This window comes from Trachypithecus francoisi, unplaced genomic scaffold (genome assembly GCF_009764315.1).
Source record: "Trachypithecus francoisi isolate TF-2019V2 unplaced genomic scaffold, Tfra_2.0 Lachesis_group6, whole genome shotgun sequence".
In the NCBI taxonomy this organism is placed as follows: Eukaryota; Metazoa; Chordata; class Mammalia; order Primates; family Cercopithecidae; genus Trachypithecus; species Trachypithecus francoisi.
This window is the reverse complement of record NW_022681471.1, coordinates 72,343,191-72,357,764: the sequence shown is the minus strand read 5'-3', so window position 1 is coordinate 72,357,764 and position 14,574 is coordinate 72,343,191. Positions and strand designations below refer to the sequence as shown.

The following is a 14,574-nucleotide window of genomic DNA, read 5'->3' as shown; positions in this document are numbered from 1 at the left end:
AAGGATGCTAATCCAGTTTTCCAGTGCCTGCCTTTTAGCTCACCTACCTTGCTATTGGGGGTGGCACAGACGGGATTAAAGAAGCTCAATCCTGGGGTCACTTCCGTAGGATCCTCCAATTTGAAGGAGCCTTCAGAATCCTGGGTCCGTTCAACAGTGCCCAAGCTATCCTGAAAATCAAGCAGACAGGCATATTATAAATTTGGCTGCCAGGATTACAAAATCAGTCTGCTCCCATTTAACCAAAGAGGTAACAGTTCTAAGTGCCTGATTAGTCAGCTGAAGCAAGTCTTAGGGAGGCCCTGCTTGGGGAGGTCACAGTGTTTGACATACTCTGTCCCTGAAGGAATGGAGCAATGCTTGTAGGTAGCCTCTGAAGGCAAAGACTAGGTAGTGGCATGGGACATCTCACAAGGACAGGTTTAAAGCAAAGAAAACCTTGGTCATTTGTTTGACTAAACTCCCCCTCTCTACAATTTGCGATATCCCTTTTAGCATCCATACTGGGTGTTGCCTGTATTAGTATTCCTTTCAGTTAACGAAACTGATTCTGAGAGACAGACAGAGATGGGAGGAGGAGGGAGGGGCCATGCCCCTCTGCCTGGAGGCCCTTTCTACTACATGACTCTTGAACCCAAATTGAAAAACCACAGGAATAGAGGATCCTCAAGGTCTCTGCTACTTCTACAGTTCTTAGCCTGACTTCTGGCTTGCCTATGTATATTACAGGTTTTTTTTTTTTTTTTTTTTTTGAGATGGAGTCTCGCTCTGTTGCCCAGGCTGGAGTGCAGTGGCGCGATCTCAGCTCACTGCAAGCTCCGCCTCCCGGGTTCATGCCATTCTCCTGCCTCAGCCTCCTGAGCAGCTGGGACTACAGGCGCCTGCCACCACGCCCGGCTAATTTTTTTGTATTTGCAGTAGAGATGGGGTTTCACCGTGTTAGCCAGGATGGTCTCGATCTCCTGACCTCGTGATCTGCCCGCCTCGGCCTCCCAAAGTGCTGGGATTACAGGCGTGAGCCACTGCACCCAGCCAGAGGTCTTTTTAATAGAAGATGCAGGTTGAAACTCTTCACATGTGGATGTTCAAGAAATGCATGATGAATCATCATTAGACCGTGCTTGCTAGAATTATTGTATATCACATAGAGAGCTGTAGTAATGCATTTTTGCTATTGCACAGGTAGGTGTAAGGCAGGTATAGGAATCTGACCTGCTTGGTGCTGCTCTTCCCAGGGCACATTTGGTTTTCCTGAGTTTGCTATTCCTGGGAACAATATTAAGAGGACATTTAGATTAACTTGGTTTACAACAGTGACTATTAGAAAGGCCTGGTTCCTGTGGGTCTTTTCCTAGAGCCATGCAATAGCTAGCTGGTTGCCATGGAGAGAGTCTAAGTAACGAATGTCTCAAGATGTCAGAAGGATTAACTTCCTGGAAACTGCTACCTCAGCATGTGGGTCTTACAGTTCCAGTTAAATCTCTGGACTAGTTTGATCCTACGTGTCTATATGCCTGTGAATACCTGCTTTCTTGTCCTTGTCGTCTCAAAAACAGTACCGAAACTTTACAGCCAAGCCTGGGGGTAGGGAGCTCTATACCTGGGAATCTCCTGGGAAGCACTGTGGTTTCTGAAAGGGGTATGTGAACAGGCAAGCAGCAAGGAAAAAGGATTGAGAAGTGAACTGTCTCTTTTCCTGGGTTCAGAGGGAAGGAGAAGGGTAGGAAGAGCTGTGCAGGAGACTCCAGGTTTCAGGACGGAAGGCAGAAAAAGAGGGTGGAAACTAGTGGGAGGTCTGAAGGGATGGGGAGAGGAAACAGCACTGATCCTACCTTGCCTTGCTGGCGGTTCCGACACTTTGTAGGGTCACAGCAACAGTCCACACCACAGTCTGACTTTTGCTTCCTGCACCCACACTGCTTGTTTCCACACCAGCCCTTGCAGGAACACTGCAAAACAGGTTTGCAGAAAGACACATTACTGAAAGGGTTAGAAGACTAGTTTAAAATGACTTCCCTTCATTTGCAAGCTTTTCTAGAAAAAAATGGAAAGTACTATTATCTACCAAGCTTCAATCTCCTTAGTCCTCTCTTCTTTGGTGAAACAATAATCACCAAGACTGTCACAGGTTTAAAGAGAACAAGTCTTGCCAGACAAATCCATTTTCTTTTCTTTTCTCTTTTTTTTTTGAGATGGAGTCTTATAATGTCACCCAGGCTGGAGTGCAGTGGCACGATCTCTGCTCACTGCAACCTCCGCCTCCCAGGTTCAAGTAATTCTCCTGCCTCAGCCTCCTGAGTAGCTGGGATTACAGGTGCACGCCACCATGCCTGGCTAATTTTTTTACTTTATTTATTTTCTTGAGACGGAGCCTTGCTCTGTTGCCCAGGCTGGAGTGCAGTGGTACGATCTTGGCTCACTGCAGCCTCCGCCTCCTGAGTTTAAGCAATTCTCCTGTCTCAGCTTCCCGAGTAGCTGGGATTACAGGTGCCTGCCACCACGCCCGGCTAATTTTTGTATTTTTAGTAGAAACAGGGTTTCACCATGCTGGCCAGGCTGGTCTCGAACTCCCGACCTCAGGCGATCCACCTGCCTCGGTCTATCAAAGTGCTGGGATTACAGGCGTGAGCCACCATGCCTGGCCACCTGGCTAATTTTTGTATTTTTAGTAGAGATGGGGTTTCACCACGTTGCCCAGGCTGGTCTCAAACTCCTGACCTCAGGTGATCAGCCCGCCTTGGCCTCCCAAATTGCTGGGATTACAGGTGTGAGCCACCGCGCCTGGCTGAAAAATCCATTTTCTTTTGGACAGAATACTTGAAGGACAGATCAGAGGGATAGCATAATGCAAGGCAACTGACAAAGACTCTTGTGACAACTTTATGGGCAAAGTGAAGAACTGTGAGCTGGATGGTAGTATAGTTAAGTACATTTAAAAACTGAGTGTAGTTGCTCAGTATTTTTAGAATTACCAAACTGTACTTTCAGCCAGCTCACATTTCTGCATTTTGTCCAGTGTTAGTCTGGGCTTTGTCTTTACCACATTTTGATAAATCACTGATGATATGAAATAAAATCATTTACATTTCATAGCACTTTACAGTTTTCAGAGTACTTTCATGTACATAAATACAAAATCTCATTTGAATCTCATAACTAGTCTATAAGGTAGGCATATTTATCAGCTCTAACAATGACAGAAAGCTGGAAGGATGAGTAATATGTAAGATAAAAGAATCACAATTCAAAACTATTTTGACAGGCTGGACTTAAGGTGTGAAAGTAGAAAGAAAGTAAGTTTGTAAGTTTGGTATTTAGGTTCCCCTCAACTCAGTCATAGAAATACAATATGGAGAGTGATCTAGCTTAAAAGTAGACCGTGCAGTGGCTCATGCCAGTAATCCCAGCACTTTGGGAGATCAAGGCGGGTGGATCGCTTGAGCTCAGGAGTTTGAGACTAGCCTGGGCAACATGGTGAAACCCTGTCTTCACCAAAAATACAAAAAATTAGCCGGACATGGTGGCAACCTCGGGAGGCTGAGGTGGGAGGATCACTTGAGCCTGGGAAGTGGAGGCTGCAGTGAGCTGAGATCACGCCACTGCACTCCAGCCTGGGTGACAGAGTGAGACCTCATCTCAAAAAAAAAAAAAAAAAAGTGTGCAGAAAAGGGCGTAGGGATTTGAGGTGTAAGCAAGCTCTGTGAGTCAACAGCTTGAAATGGCTGTCCCAAAGCAAATGCAGTCAGGTAGAAATCTGGAGTTCAGAAAAGATGGGGAGTAATTATTTCACTGTACCCCGCTCAGTCGGATCGCATGTGAAATAATGCATCCTGGCTGGGCGCAGTGGCTCATGCCTGTAATCCCAGCACTTTGGGAGGCCGAGGCGGGTGGATCATCTGAGGTCAGGAGTTCAAGAACAGCCTGACCAACAAGGTGAAACCCCGTCTCTACTAAAAATACAAAATTAGCCGGGCATTGTAGCGCATGCCTTTAATCCCAGCTACTCAGGAGGCTGAGGCAGGAGAATCGCTTGAACCTGGGAGGCAGAGGTTGCAATGAGCCGAGATCACGCCATTGCACTCCAGCCTGGGCGACAGAGTGAAACACCGTCTCAAAAAAGAAAAAAAAAAAAAAAAAGAAAGAAAAAGAAAGAAAGAAATAATGCATCCTATTTCAGGGCACCATAATTTTGTTCATGCATACAAAAGCATAGACAATAGCAATAGAAAACCTCACTCATGCCCCCACTAACCCCCCTTAACAGTAAAATGCAGATATAACCGAGGTCTCCTATGTACTCCTTCCTGATCCCATTTGCCTCCTCCCTTCCAGGGATAAACAGTCTACTGAATTAGGTATTTAACATTCCTATGTCTCTTATCACATTAGTTTTTTTTTTTTTTGGAGACAGGGTCTTGCTCTGTCACCCAGGCTGGAATGCAGTGGCGCAATCATAGCTCACTGCAGCCCCAACCTCTTGGACTTAGTGATCCTCCTGCCTCAGCCTCCAGAGTATTTGGGACCACAAGCGCATGCCACCATGCCTGGCTAATTTTTTGTTTTTGATTTTGTAGAGACAGGGTCTCGCCATGTTGCCCAGGCTGGTCTTGAACTCCTGGCCTCAAGCAATCCTCTTGCCTCAGCCTCCCGAAGTGCTGAGATTACAGGTGTGAGCAACAGCACCTGGCCACACATATGAGTTTTTGTAAAAAAACAAAAATAAACAAGAAATTGTCTTACACATTTTTAAACTTTGTATAAATGACATCTTACATGTTGACACATATAGCTCAATTCCATTCATTTTCACTCTATGAACTTGCCACAATTTACCCATTCTCCTGATAGTGCCATTTTCTACTCTTATAAACAAAGCTGCAGTAGTGATAGCTAACATTAATGTGTGCCAGGCACTGTTATAAGGGTTTTCTGCCGGGCGCGGTGGCTCAAGCCTGTAATCCCAGCACTTTGGGAGGCTGAGACGGGCGGATCACGAGGTCAGGAGATCGAGACCATCCTGGCTAACATGGTGAAACCCCGTCTCTACTAAAAATACAAAAAACTAGCCGGGCGAGGTGGCGGGCGCCTGTAGTCCCAGCTACTCCGGAGGCTGAGGCAGGAGAATGGCGTAAACCCGGGAGGCGGAGCTTGCAGTGAGCTGAAATCCGGCCACTGCACTCCAGCCCGGGCGACAGAGCAAGACTCCGTCTCAAAAAAAAAAAAAAAAAAAGGGTTTTCTGTTTATTAAATCAGTTTAATCGATAAGCATGTTTTCTTGTATGCACATTCAGGAATTCAGTGTGTATGTTTTATAAAGAGGATGTTAAACAAAAAAGAGGTGAGTGATCAGAATTACAGGAAGCAATGCTATAAGAAAAATCATAGAAGAAAGTGGGATAGTTTGGCTTTGAAAAGATAGAGGTGGCCAAGCTCACAGGATGAAGGAACAGAGTGAGAAGAGACCTCAGCAACCATCTAAAGACTGGTTTGATGTATGAAGCTCCTCTTAACATCCCTGGTCGAATGATCTGAAGCTCTATTTATCCTGAGGTGATAATAGTTTCTATATAACTTCTAGTCATAGAACCCAATTCTGCCATCTAAAATGACATGGAATGAGTTTAACCCCACTTCTATAGAGTAACTGTTAAAACAACATAATTTCTACTCCCCAGTCCCCTTCTGTCCAAATCCTCTCAAAGTTAAATGTACCTAGTTCCTTCAATGAACATGACATGGTTCTCATGTATCCTCACCACCTTGACTATACACCAATTTGTCAAAGTTCTTCAATTGTGAGATCTAGAAATGAGCACAACTTTCTAAATGTGGTGTGACCACTGTGAGGTGGACTGTGATAAACATCTCCCTTGTTATGGACCCAGTAGTCCTGTTAATGAGGCCTAAAATCAGTTGCTTTTTTTTTTTCCTGTCACATCTTTGTGAATTCATACTAAGCTTACAGTCAAATTCAAGCCCTTAAATTTTTTTCATATGAGAACCATCACCTTTGCTCTGTAGTTGCTCTGTAGAAACCACAATAACATCTTTTTTCTGATTAGCAAAATAATATGTATCACTTTACAAAACTTGAAAACTAAAATACTTGACTTTTAATAGTTGTGTATAATATTTCCTCATGGGGATAATGTATTTATTTAACCAGTGCCCTAATGTGAAATATTAAGATTGTTTTGAAAGAAATTGTTCACTATTATAAATCATGTTTTAGTAAATATCCTTGTATAGAAATATAATCTAAACTCTACCACGACTGACAAGGCCCTCCATCATCTGGCCCTTGACTACCCATCCCCTGACTGTAGCTTATGCTCAATACATTCTAGTCACACTGGCCTTTTTAGTTGTTCCTCGAGATACTAAGCTCATTCCTGCCCTGAGGTCTTGCATTTTCTGTTTCCCTTTCCTGAAATGTTCTTCTGATGCTTTTCCTGACTTGCTCTTCACTGTTTAGGCCTCAGCTTAGATATTTCCTTCTCAGAGAGAGCTCCGCAAGCACTCTTTAAACAAAATTTTATTTTAATGAGATGGGGTCTCGCTATGTTACCCAGCCTGGTCTTTAACTCCTGACCTTAAGCAATCCTCCCAAAGTGTTGGGATTACAGGTATCCGCCACCATGCCCAGCCTCCCCAAACACTCTTTTTTTAGTAGAGATGGGGTTTTGCCATGTTGGCCAGGCTGGTCTTGAACTCCTGACCTCGTGATCCCCCCACCTCGGCCTCCCAAAGTGCTGGGATTACAGGCGTGAGCCACCGCGCCTGGCCCCAAGCACTCTTCTAAAGTGCTCTTTTCCCATCCCACATTCTCTATGACTTCACTATATTTTATTTTCTTTTTCACTCATCACTATCTAAAATTATTTTATTTTTCTGGTTACTGTGTCTCTCTCCCCACAAGAATACCAGTTTCATGAGGGCAAAGAATCTCACCTGTCTTGTTTCATGTCTTCTCAGCAGCTAGAAACAGTGCCTGGCACATAGGTGCCCAGAAAAATATTTGTTGAACGAATAAATATATTTACATACCAATGTCTATTTCCTTAGTATAAATTCCTATGTGTATAATTACTGGGTCAAAGGAAAGAAACATTTTAAAGGCTATTGATACGTATTTTCAAGTTGCTTTCCTGAAAGGTATACCAATTTATATTCCTAATAGCAATACAGAAATGCCCTTCTTCTTTTTTTTTTCTTTTTTCAGACAGGGTCTCACTCTGTCACCCAGGCTGGAGTGCAGTGGCATGATCAGAGCTCACTATAGCCTCAACCTCCAGGGCTCAAGTGATCCTGTGGCCTCAGTCCCCACTGAGTAGCTGGGACTACAGGTGTGTGTCACCACGCCAGGCTAATCTTTTGTATTTCTAGCAGAGACAGGGTTTTGCCATGTTGCCCAGGCTGGTCTCAAATTACTAGGCTCAAGTAATCTGCCCACCTCAGCCTCCCAAAGTATTGGGATTACAGGTGTGCGCCACGGTGCCCAGCCAGAAGTGCCCTTCTTAGTCACCCTTGCTAATGCTAGACATTATAATAACAAAAAATCTTTGCTGCTTTAAGACAGGATGAAAGATGGAGTTCTTTTTTTTTTTTTTTTGAGACGGAGTCTTGCTCTACCGCCCAGGCTGGAGTGCAGTGGCCGGCTCTCAGCTCACTGCAAGCTCCGCCTCCCGGGTTCACACCATTCTCCTGTCTCAGCCTCCCGAGTAGCTGGGACTACAGGCGCCCGCCTCGTCGCCCGGCTAGTTTTTTGTATTTTTTAGTAGAGACGGGGTTTCACCGTATTAGCCAGGGTGGTCTCGATCTCCTGACCTCGTGATCCGCCCGTCTCGGCCTCCCAAAGTGCTGGGATTACAGGCTTGAGCCACCGCGCCCGGCCAGATGGAGTTCTATGACCTTTCCTGGTGATACTTCCCCAGGATGACAGTGATCCATTGATTGCTACAGCCTGGGTAAGGTCCTTTGGCCATTTACAAATTCATCTAAATACTTCAAAAATGCTCTGTTACCTCGTCCATGTTTCTCTATTTTATCCAAGGGATAATATCACGAGAGCAGTATCTGAAGGGCTGTCATAAAGAATGATTAGGCTCTTATATAGCCAAGACCCATTGGGATGATGTATAGGACAGCACATTTCAGCTAAACAAGAAGGAACTTTCTAACAATTAGTGGAGTCCAATGGGTTGTCCTGTAAGACTGTGAGCTTCCCCCTATTAGAAGTCTTCAAGCAAGAAGAGGTTAGATAAACACCTGGTAGTGGTATTATAACACAGTCATGACATACATGACAGATGTAGTTGCATGAATGCCACGTACATGAGCTGTAACTTCATCCTATTCTCTCTCACACCAGGAAGCAGATTAGAATGTCAAAGACAGAATGTAACACTGTCACAGGCATAACTACAAATGTATTTACTACATGTATACAGGGTGGGGTGTGTGTGTGTGTGTGTGTGTGTGTGTGTGTATCACAACTGCTGGCAACCCACCAGCATGTTCCAGCACCATAGTTGAGAAGTAATAGGGGGACTCTTTTTTTTCTTTTTCTTTTGTAGAGATGGGATCTAGCTATGTTGCCAAGACTGGTCTTGAACTCCTGGCATCAAGCAATCCTCCCACCTTGGCCTCTCAAAGTGCTGGGATGACAGGCATGAGCAACCACACCCGGCCAAGGGATTCTTTGTAGAGAGTGGAAAGTAGAGCTGAAAGACCTCTGTTCTCAACTTATGCCAGTTGTTCTCAACTCTAGCTGCACATAAGAAATCTCTGGGCAGCTTTTCAAAAAGGCCATGTCCTACCTCAGACTAATTACATCAGAATATCTGGGGGTGGGGTCCTAGGCTCCATGTTTAAAAGCTCCCTTGGGGGTTCCAATGTGTGGCTAGACTTGAGAACTACTGTTTTAGAGTCCATAATTCCTCTAGCACTAAGCTCAGTGTTACACTGTACCTTATACTTCAGAAGGATAAGATCTGGTCAAAAAAAAAAAAAAATACCAGGATTGGTAAGTGATGCTGTGGCAAAAACAAAAAACAAAGAATACCAGACTAGGAATTTGGAGACTCAGGCTCTAGTCTTATATTTAATGCTTGGCATGACCTTGGACAAGTCACTTCATCCAAGTTAATCTCCATTCTTTTTTTTTAAAAATTTTTAAATTTAGAGATGGGGGTCTTGCTCGGTCACTGAGGCTGGAGTGCAGTGGCACAATCATAGTTCACTGCAGCCTTGAACTCTGCGCTCAAGTGATCCTCCTACCTTGGTTTCCCAAAGTATTGGGATTACAGGTATGAGCCACCGTGCCCAGGCCATTCCTTCATCAGTAAGGTAGAGGCAAGAATACCTGTTCCCTCTTTTCTGCCAAATGTGACAAATGAGAATATTTGTAAAATGCTTATAGTGCCTTAACAACAATATCTGCATGATATTGTATCCTTCACAAGGTGCTTTTGCATATATTCCTCCTAACTTCTCAGATACCATATAACACCATATAAAAGCATTGTTATGGCCAGGTGTGGTGGCTCATGCCTGTAATCCCAGCACTTTGGGAGGCTGAGGAGGGTGGATCACGAGGTCAGGAGATCGAAACCATCCTGGTTAACACAGTGAAACCCTGTCTCTACTAAAAATACAAAAAATTAGCCGGGCATGGTGGCAGGTGCCTGTAGTCCCAGCTATTCGGAGGCTGAGGCAGGAGAATGGCGTGAACCCGGGAGGCAGAGCTTGCAGTCAGCCGAGATCGCGCCACTGCATTCCAGCCTGGGGGACAGAGCGAGATTCCATCTCAAAAAAAAAAAAAAAAAAAAATGTTATTAAAATAAAGCATTGTTATTAAAACCATTTACACAACTTTGACTGTTACTTTGACTCAGGATATTAATCCTAGAAGGAACCTTATTCATAATCTATTCTAGACCAGGGGGTCCACAACCCCTAGGCTGGGGACCAGTACTGGTCAGTGGCCTGTTAGGAACTGAGCCACACAGCCGGAGGTGAGCTGCAGGCGAGTAAGTATTACAGCCTGGGCTCCGCCTCCTGTCAGATCAGTGGCAGCATTAGATTCTCATAGGAGTAAGAATCCTATTGTGAACTGTGCATGTTGCGCACTCCTTATGAGACTCTAACTAATGACTGATATCTGAGATGGAACAGTTTTATCCCCAAACCACCCCCACGACCTGTCTGTGGAAAAACTATCTTCCATGAAACCGGTCCCTGGTACCAAAAAGGTTGGGGACCGCTGTTCTAGACCCTGCATTGCACAGATAAGGCATCTGAGGCCCAGGGAGACTGACTTGCTCAAGGTTACTCAATGAACCCGTGGCAAACTCAAGACCCATGTCTATCTGGCTTCTAGGTTACTACTTTTTCTATGATAGCACATGACTTACCCCCCAGCATCTCCTTAGTACACATAGGAAATGTGGCTGAGTAAGGAAGCCATTAACTCTGGACAAGTCATCATTGTGGTGCTTGCTTCAGTCTCCTTTTCAGTAATCTAGTGATAGTCCCAGCCAGCTTCAGCTGGGTTGAAGCAGTACTAATAAAGGTCCTCTGTGAAGCATCAAGGTCTACAGGTAATACGTCTGCAAGCAGTCTGATCAAAGAGCAGTCATAGCATCCATGTACTTTCAGATTGCCAAAAGGTAACTTCAGAGAAACTAGATTTTATGCTAACTTGCTCCTTTAAAGTCCAGTTATATTCACTTTCCAAATTATAAAATCAAGGGAAAAGCCTAGAAAAGAATAATTCCTCATTGTTTTAGACATAGGATTTATCAGTAATAGCAAATATTATTTACTTGCAATATTTGCTATATACTTCTATGTTGCCCTTTTAAGCTTAGAGCAACAGTGCTATAATAAATATATGAAGCTTTCCTTGAGGACAAGTATACCTGTATTCACCTCACATTTGGAAATTCCTTTCCAGAGCTTTAGGCTCTCTACCTTTTTTTTTTTTTTTTTTTTTTTGAGACAGTCTTTCTCTGTCTCCCAGGCTGGAGTACAGTGGCGTGATCTCAGCTCACTGCCATATCCACCTCCTGGGTTCAAGCAATTCTCCTGCCTCAGCCTCCCAAGTAGCTGGGATTACAGGCATGCGTCAGCACGCCTGGCTGATTTTTGTATTTTTAGTAGACATGGGGTTTCTCCATGTTGGCCAGGCTGGTCTTGAACTCCTGATCTGAGGTGATCTGCCTGCCTCGGCCTCCCGAACTGCTGGGATTACAGGTATGAGCCATGCCTGGCCTCTACCATTTTTCTGTGTGTACTTCTCAACTCTGCCTCCTATTACTTAGCTGACCTTTTAATCTACATTCAGTTCATGCTCTCTACTTCAAGTATAGTAAAACGTCCATAAATGTTTGTTGAGTAAATGAATGAAAGACAGACACTCTCTACCCTATTTTCTCTAAGTGTCCCAACTATGTTCCACTACCATCTTCAAGTCTTAGGAATATGCTATTCATTGTGCCAGAAATGTCTCGCAGTTGCTCCCAAGACTGTATTTCCTTTTCTGTCTTACAACACAGCAATAGTCACCTCTTTCATGGCATTTTCTTAAATTACACCTCCTTGGTTTGGCTTTATAGTCACTCTTAAAAACTCGCGCAGTGGCTCATGCCTGTAATCCCAACACTTTGGGAGGTCAAGGGCAGATCACCTGAGGTCAGGAGTTCGAGACCAGCCTAACCAACATGGAGAAACCCCGTCTCTACTAAAAATATAAAATTAGCCAGGTGTGGTGGCGGGCACCTGTAATCCAGCTACTTGGGAGGCTGAGGCTGGAGAATCACTTGAACCCGGGAGGAGGAGGCTGCGGTGAGCCGAGATTGCACCATTGCACTTCAGCCTGGGCAATAAGAGCGAAACTCGGTCTCAAAAAAAAAAACACAACAAACAAACCAAAAACTCCCCAGTCCATCTCCCTGAGATGAATATGCTACCATATTCTCTATGGTAGGCTTCTATTCCTTTACCTTGTATTCCCATTAGATTATAAACTCTCTGAAGCTAAGGATGAGTTCTTAGTTTCACCACGAGCACATGATATGTTGCATTCTTGATGATTCTGACTGACCAAATGATTTACTACCACGGCTGTCTATACCTTTATGACTTGCTTCATCCTGGTGGTGTGGGTTTTAAGGCTCAGTTCCCCAGGTGATGAGCTATAGGCTAATCAAATCAAATAACGTAGGAAGCCAGCTAAGGTAACTTGTGAACTGTTCTCTTTAAGTGGAATGTGGCTGCAGGGCACAGTTGGGGGCCAACTGTAATGCCTGGGAAGTTAATGTTTCAACATAAAACATCTAGGTTTGAGCAGGACTATCATTGTGTAAGCAAATAAAGCATGCCTAAGTCAGATTGTTCCTAACTAGCCTTAACTTAATGTGTTTGATCTTAATTATTAGCTTTTTCTGTAATTCCTTTTGTTCCTTAGTCTAGGGAGTGAAATCACTCTGTTAGGCAAAGATAAAGTACCCACTCAACTTCTGGTCTAAGGTTTTTACTGACATAACCATGATGTGGGGGAAGCAAACTGGACTTGGAGTCAGAATATTTGGTTTCTAGTCCTGACTGTCACGTAGTTTTATGACCTTGGGCAAGGTTGTTTCCCTCCTGTGGGTCAGGGGTCCCTCTGGAAAATGCAAATAATGAATATCTCACTGGATTTTTTTTTTTTTTTTTTTTTTTTTTGAGACGGAGTCTCAATCTTGTTGCCCAGGCTGGAGTGCAATGGCATGATCTCAGCTCACCGGAACCTCCACCTCCGGGTTCGAGCAATTCTTCTGTCTCAGCCTCCCAAGTAGCTGGGACTACAGGCATGTGCCATCACGCCCAGCTAATCTTGTATTTTTAGTAGAGGCAAGGTTTCTTCCTGTTAGTCAGGCTGGTCTCAAACTCCCAACCTCAGGTGATCTGCCCGCCTTGGCCTCCCAAAGTGCTGGGATTACAGGTGTGAGCCACTGCACCTGGCCCTTCACTGGATTTTTTGTGGTGATTAAAAGTGGTAATATATATGAGAATGGTTTATAAACTGTAAAATGCTATAAAAATATGAAGAATTGTTCTGATCATTTTGGTATCAGCTTCAATGAAATGGTATGGAATATTACCTATTCAAATTGATAAGAACCTGAAAACAAGAAGAAAGCCAACTTGTGCACTCAAGCAGCCCACTATACTAGCCCCAGGTTCTACACAGAGATGGCCCAACAAGCCCCCCTTTAGTGGAGTCAGTGCCTCTAAATGGTAGCTAAAGGGTATGGGGCCACACATTCCTAGATTCAGAAAACTATCCCAGTGGCAGTGAATGAATACTAAGAATTAGAATCCCTGACAAAGTTGAAGAGCTAGGCCAGGCGCAGTGGCTCACACCTGTAATCCCAGCAATTTGAGAGACCGAGGCAAACAGATTGCTTGAGGCCAGGAGTTCAAGACCAGCCGGGCCAACATGATGAAACCCTGTCTCTACTAAAAATACAAAATTAGCTGGGTGTGGTGGCGCATGTCTGTGATCCCAGGTACTCAGGAGGCTGAGACACGAGAATCACTTGAACTTGGGAGGCGGAGGTTGCAGTGAGCTGAGAATGCACCACTGCACTCCAGCCTGGGTGACAGAGTGAGACTCTGACTGCAAAAACAACAACAACAACAAAACAAAACAAAAAAAGTTGAAGAGCTGGCTCCTACCCCTTGGATGTTCTTCCTGGACACCTTAACTAATTTTGTTGGCTTCCATTCCTCATCATCCCCCTCATCATCATCACCATCACCATCACCATCACCATCCTCATGCTCATTCACAGAATGCTCTGAACAATATTTTAGATCCTCGATGTCCATGCTTTGCTCCAGGAACTTTTCTTTAACACGAGAAGGTTTTGGCTAAGAAAAAAGGTTTGGAGTAGTTTAGTTATTTAATAAAAATTAAACACTACATATGCATCATATCTTCCCAGTAACTGTTGCCAGCTATATTCTCAGAGCAAAGATTTCAGACTCTCTCAAATTCACTCCACTTGGCTTTACCAATCAGAAGAAATTCTGCTTTAGCCTTTGGCTTTGCAGAGTCTTTGAAGGCAGTGAAATTGGAGGCTGACCAATCTGAGGGAGGAAAGGGAAACTCATGATATGATAAGTATCTTTGGATGGACAGCTGAACATTATTGCTCTTTTCTCCTGTTCCTCCTCCTCAGCTGTGTTAAATAATGCCTGTCCGTGGCCCAAAGTCAGCTTTCTGAGGAGTGAGAGTGCCTACTTTCCTTAGGATTGAACTGTAGTTTTATCTGGGACTCCAAAGAAATGTGAGATACTAGAATTTGGGAATTTTAACTGTCAACCTCTTATAAAGGGCAATTTTAGCACACTTACCCCAAACCTACGCTGTGCAAAGGTATCACAGGCACTGATCATTTTACCTTAGGTGGGACATATTCAAAAGAAGAGTCTGGAGATAGAAGGGTATCCTTAGGAAGATGTTTCTGTCTGCTGGCTACCTGGAGGAGGGTCAGTTTCTATTTGAAAAGAAGAGACAAAGTATAT

At 44.1% G+C, this 14,574-nt stretch overlaps 1 protein-coding gene across 1 annotated transcript in view; it reads right to left on the bottom strand.

Annotated features, from left to right (window-relative positions):
- Positions 1-14,574, bottom strand: part of LOC117077742 (chromosome-associated kinesin KIF4A-like) — a 36,817-nt gene that overhangs the window by 1,051 nt on the left and 21,192 nt on the right. Inside the window, 4 exon segments of the mRNA XM_033201388.1 lie at positions 48-170; positions 1,833-1,949; positions 13,723-13,917; positions 14,451-14,546. Coding sequence (XP_033057279.1) covers positions 48-170; positions 1,833-1,949; positions 13,723-13,917; positions 14,451-14,546 — 531 coding nt within the window.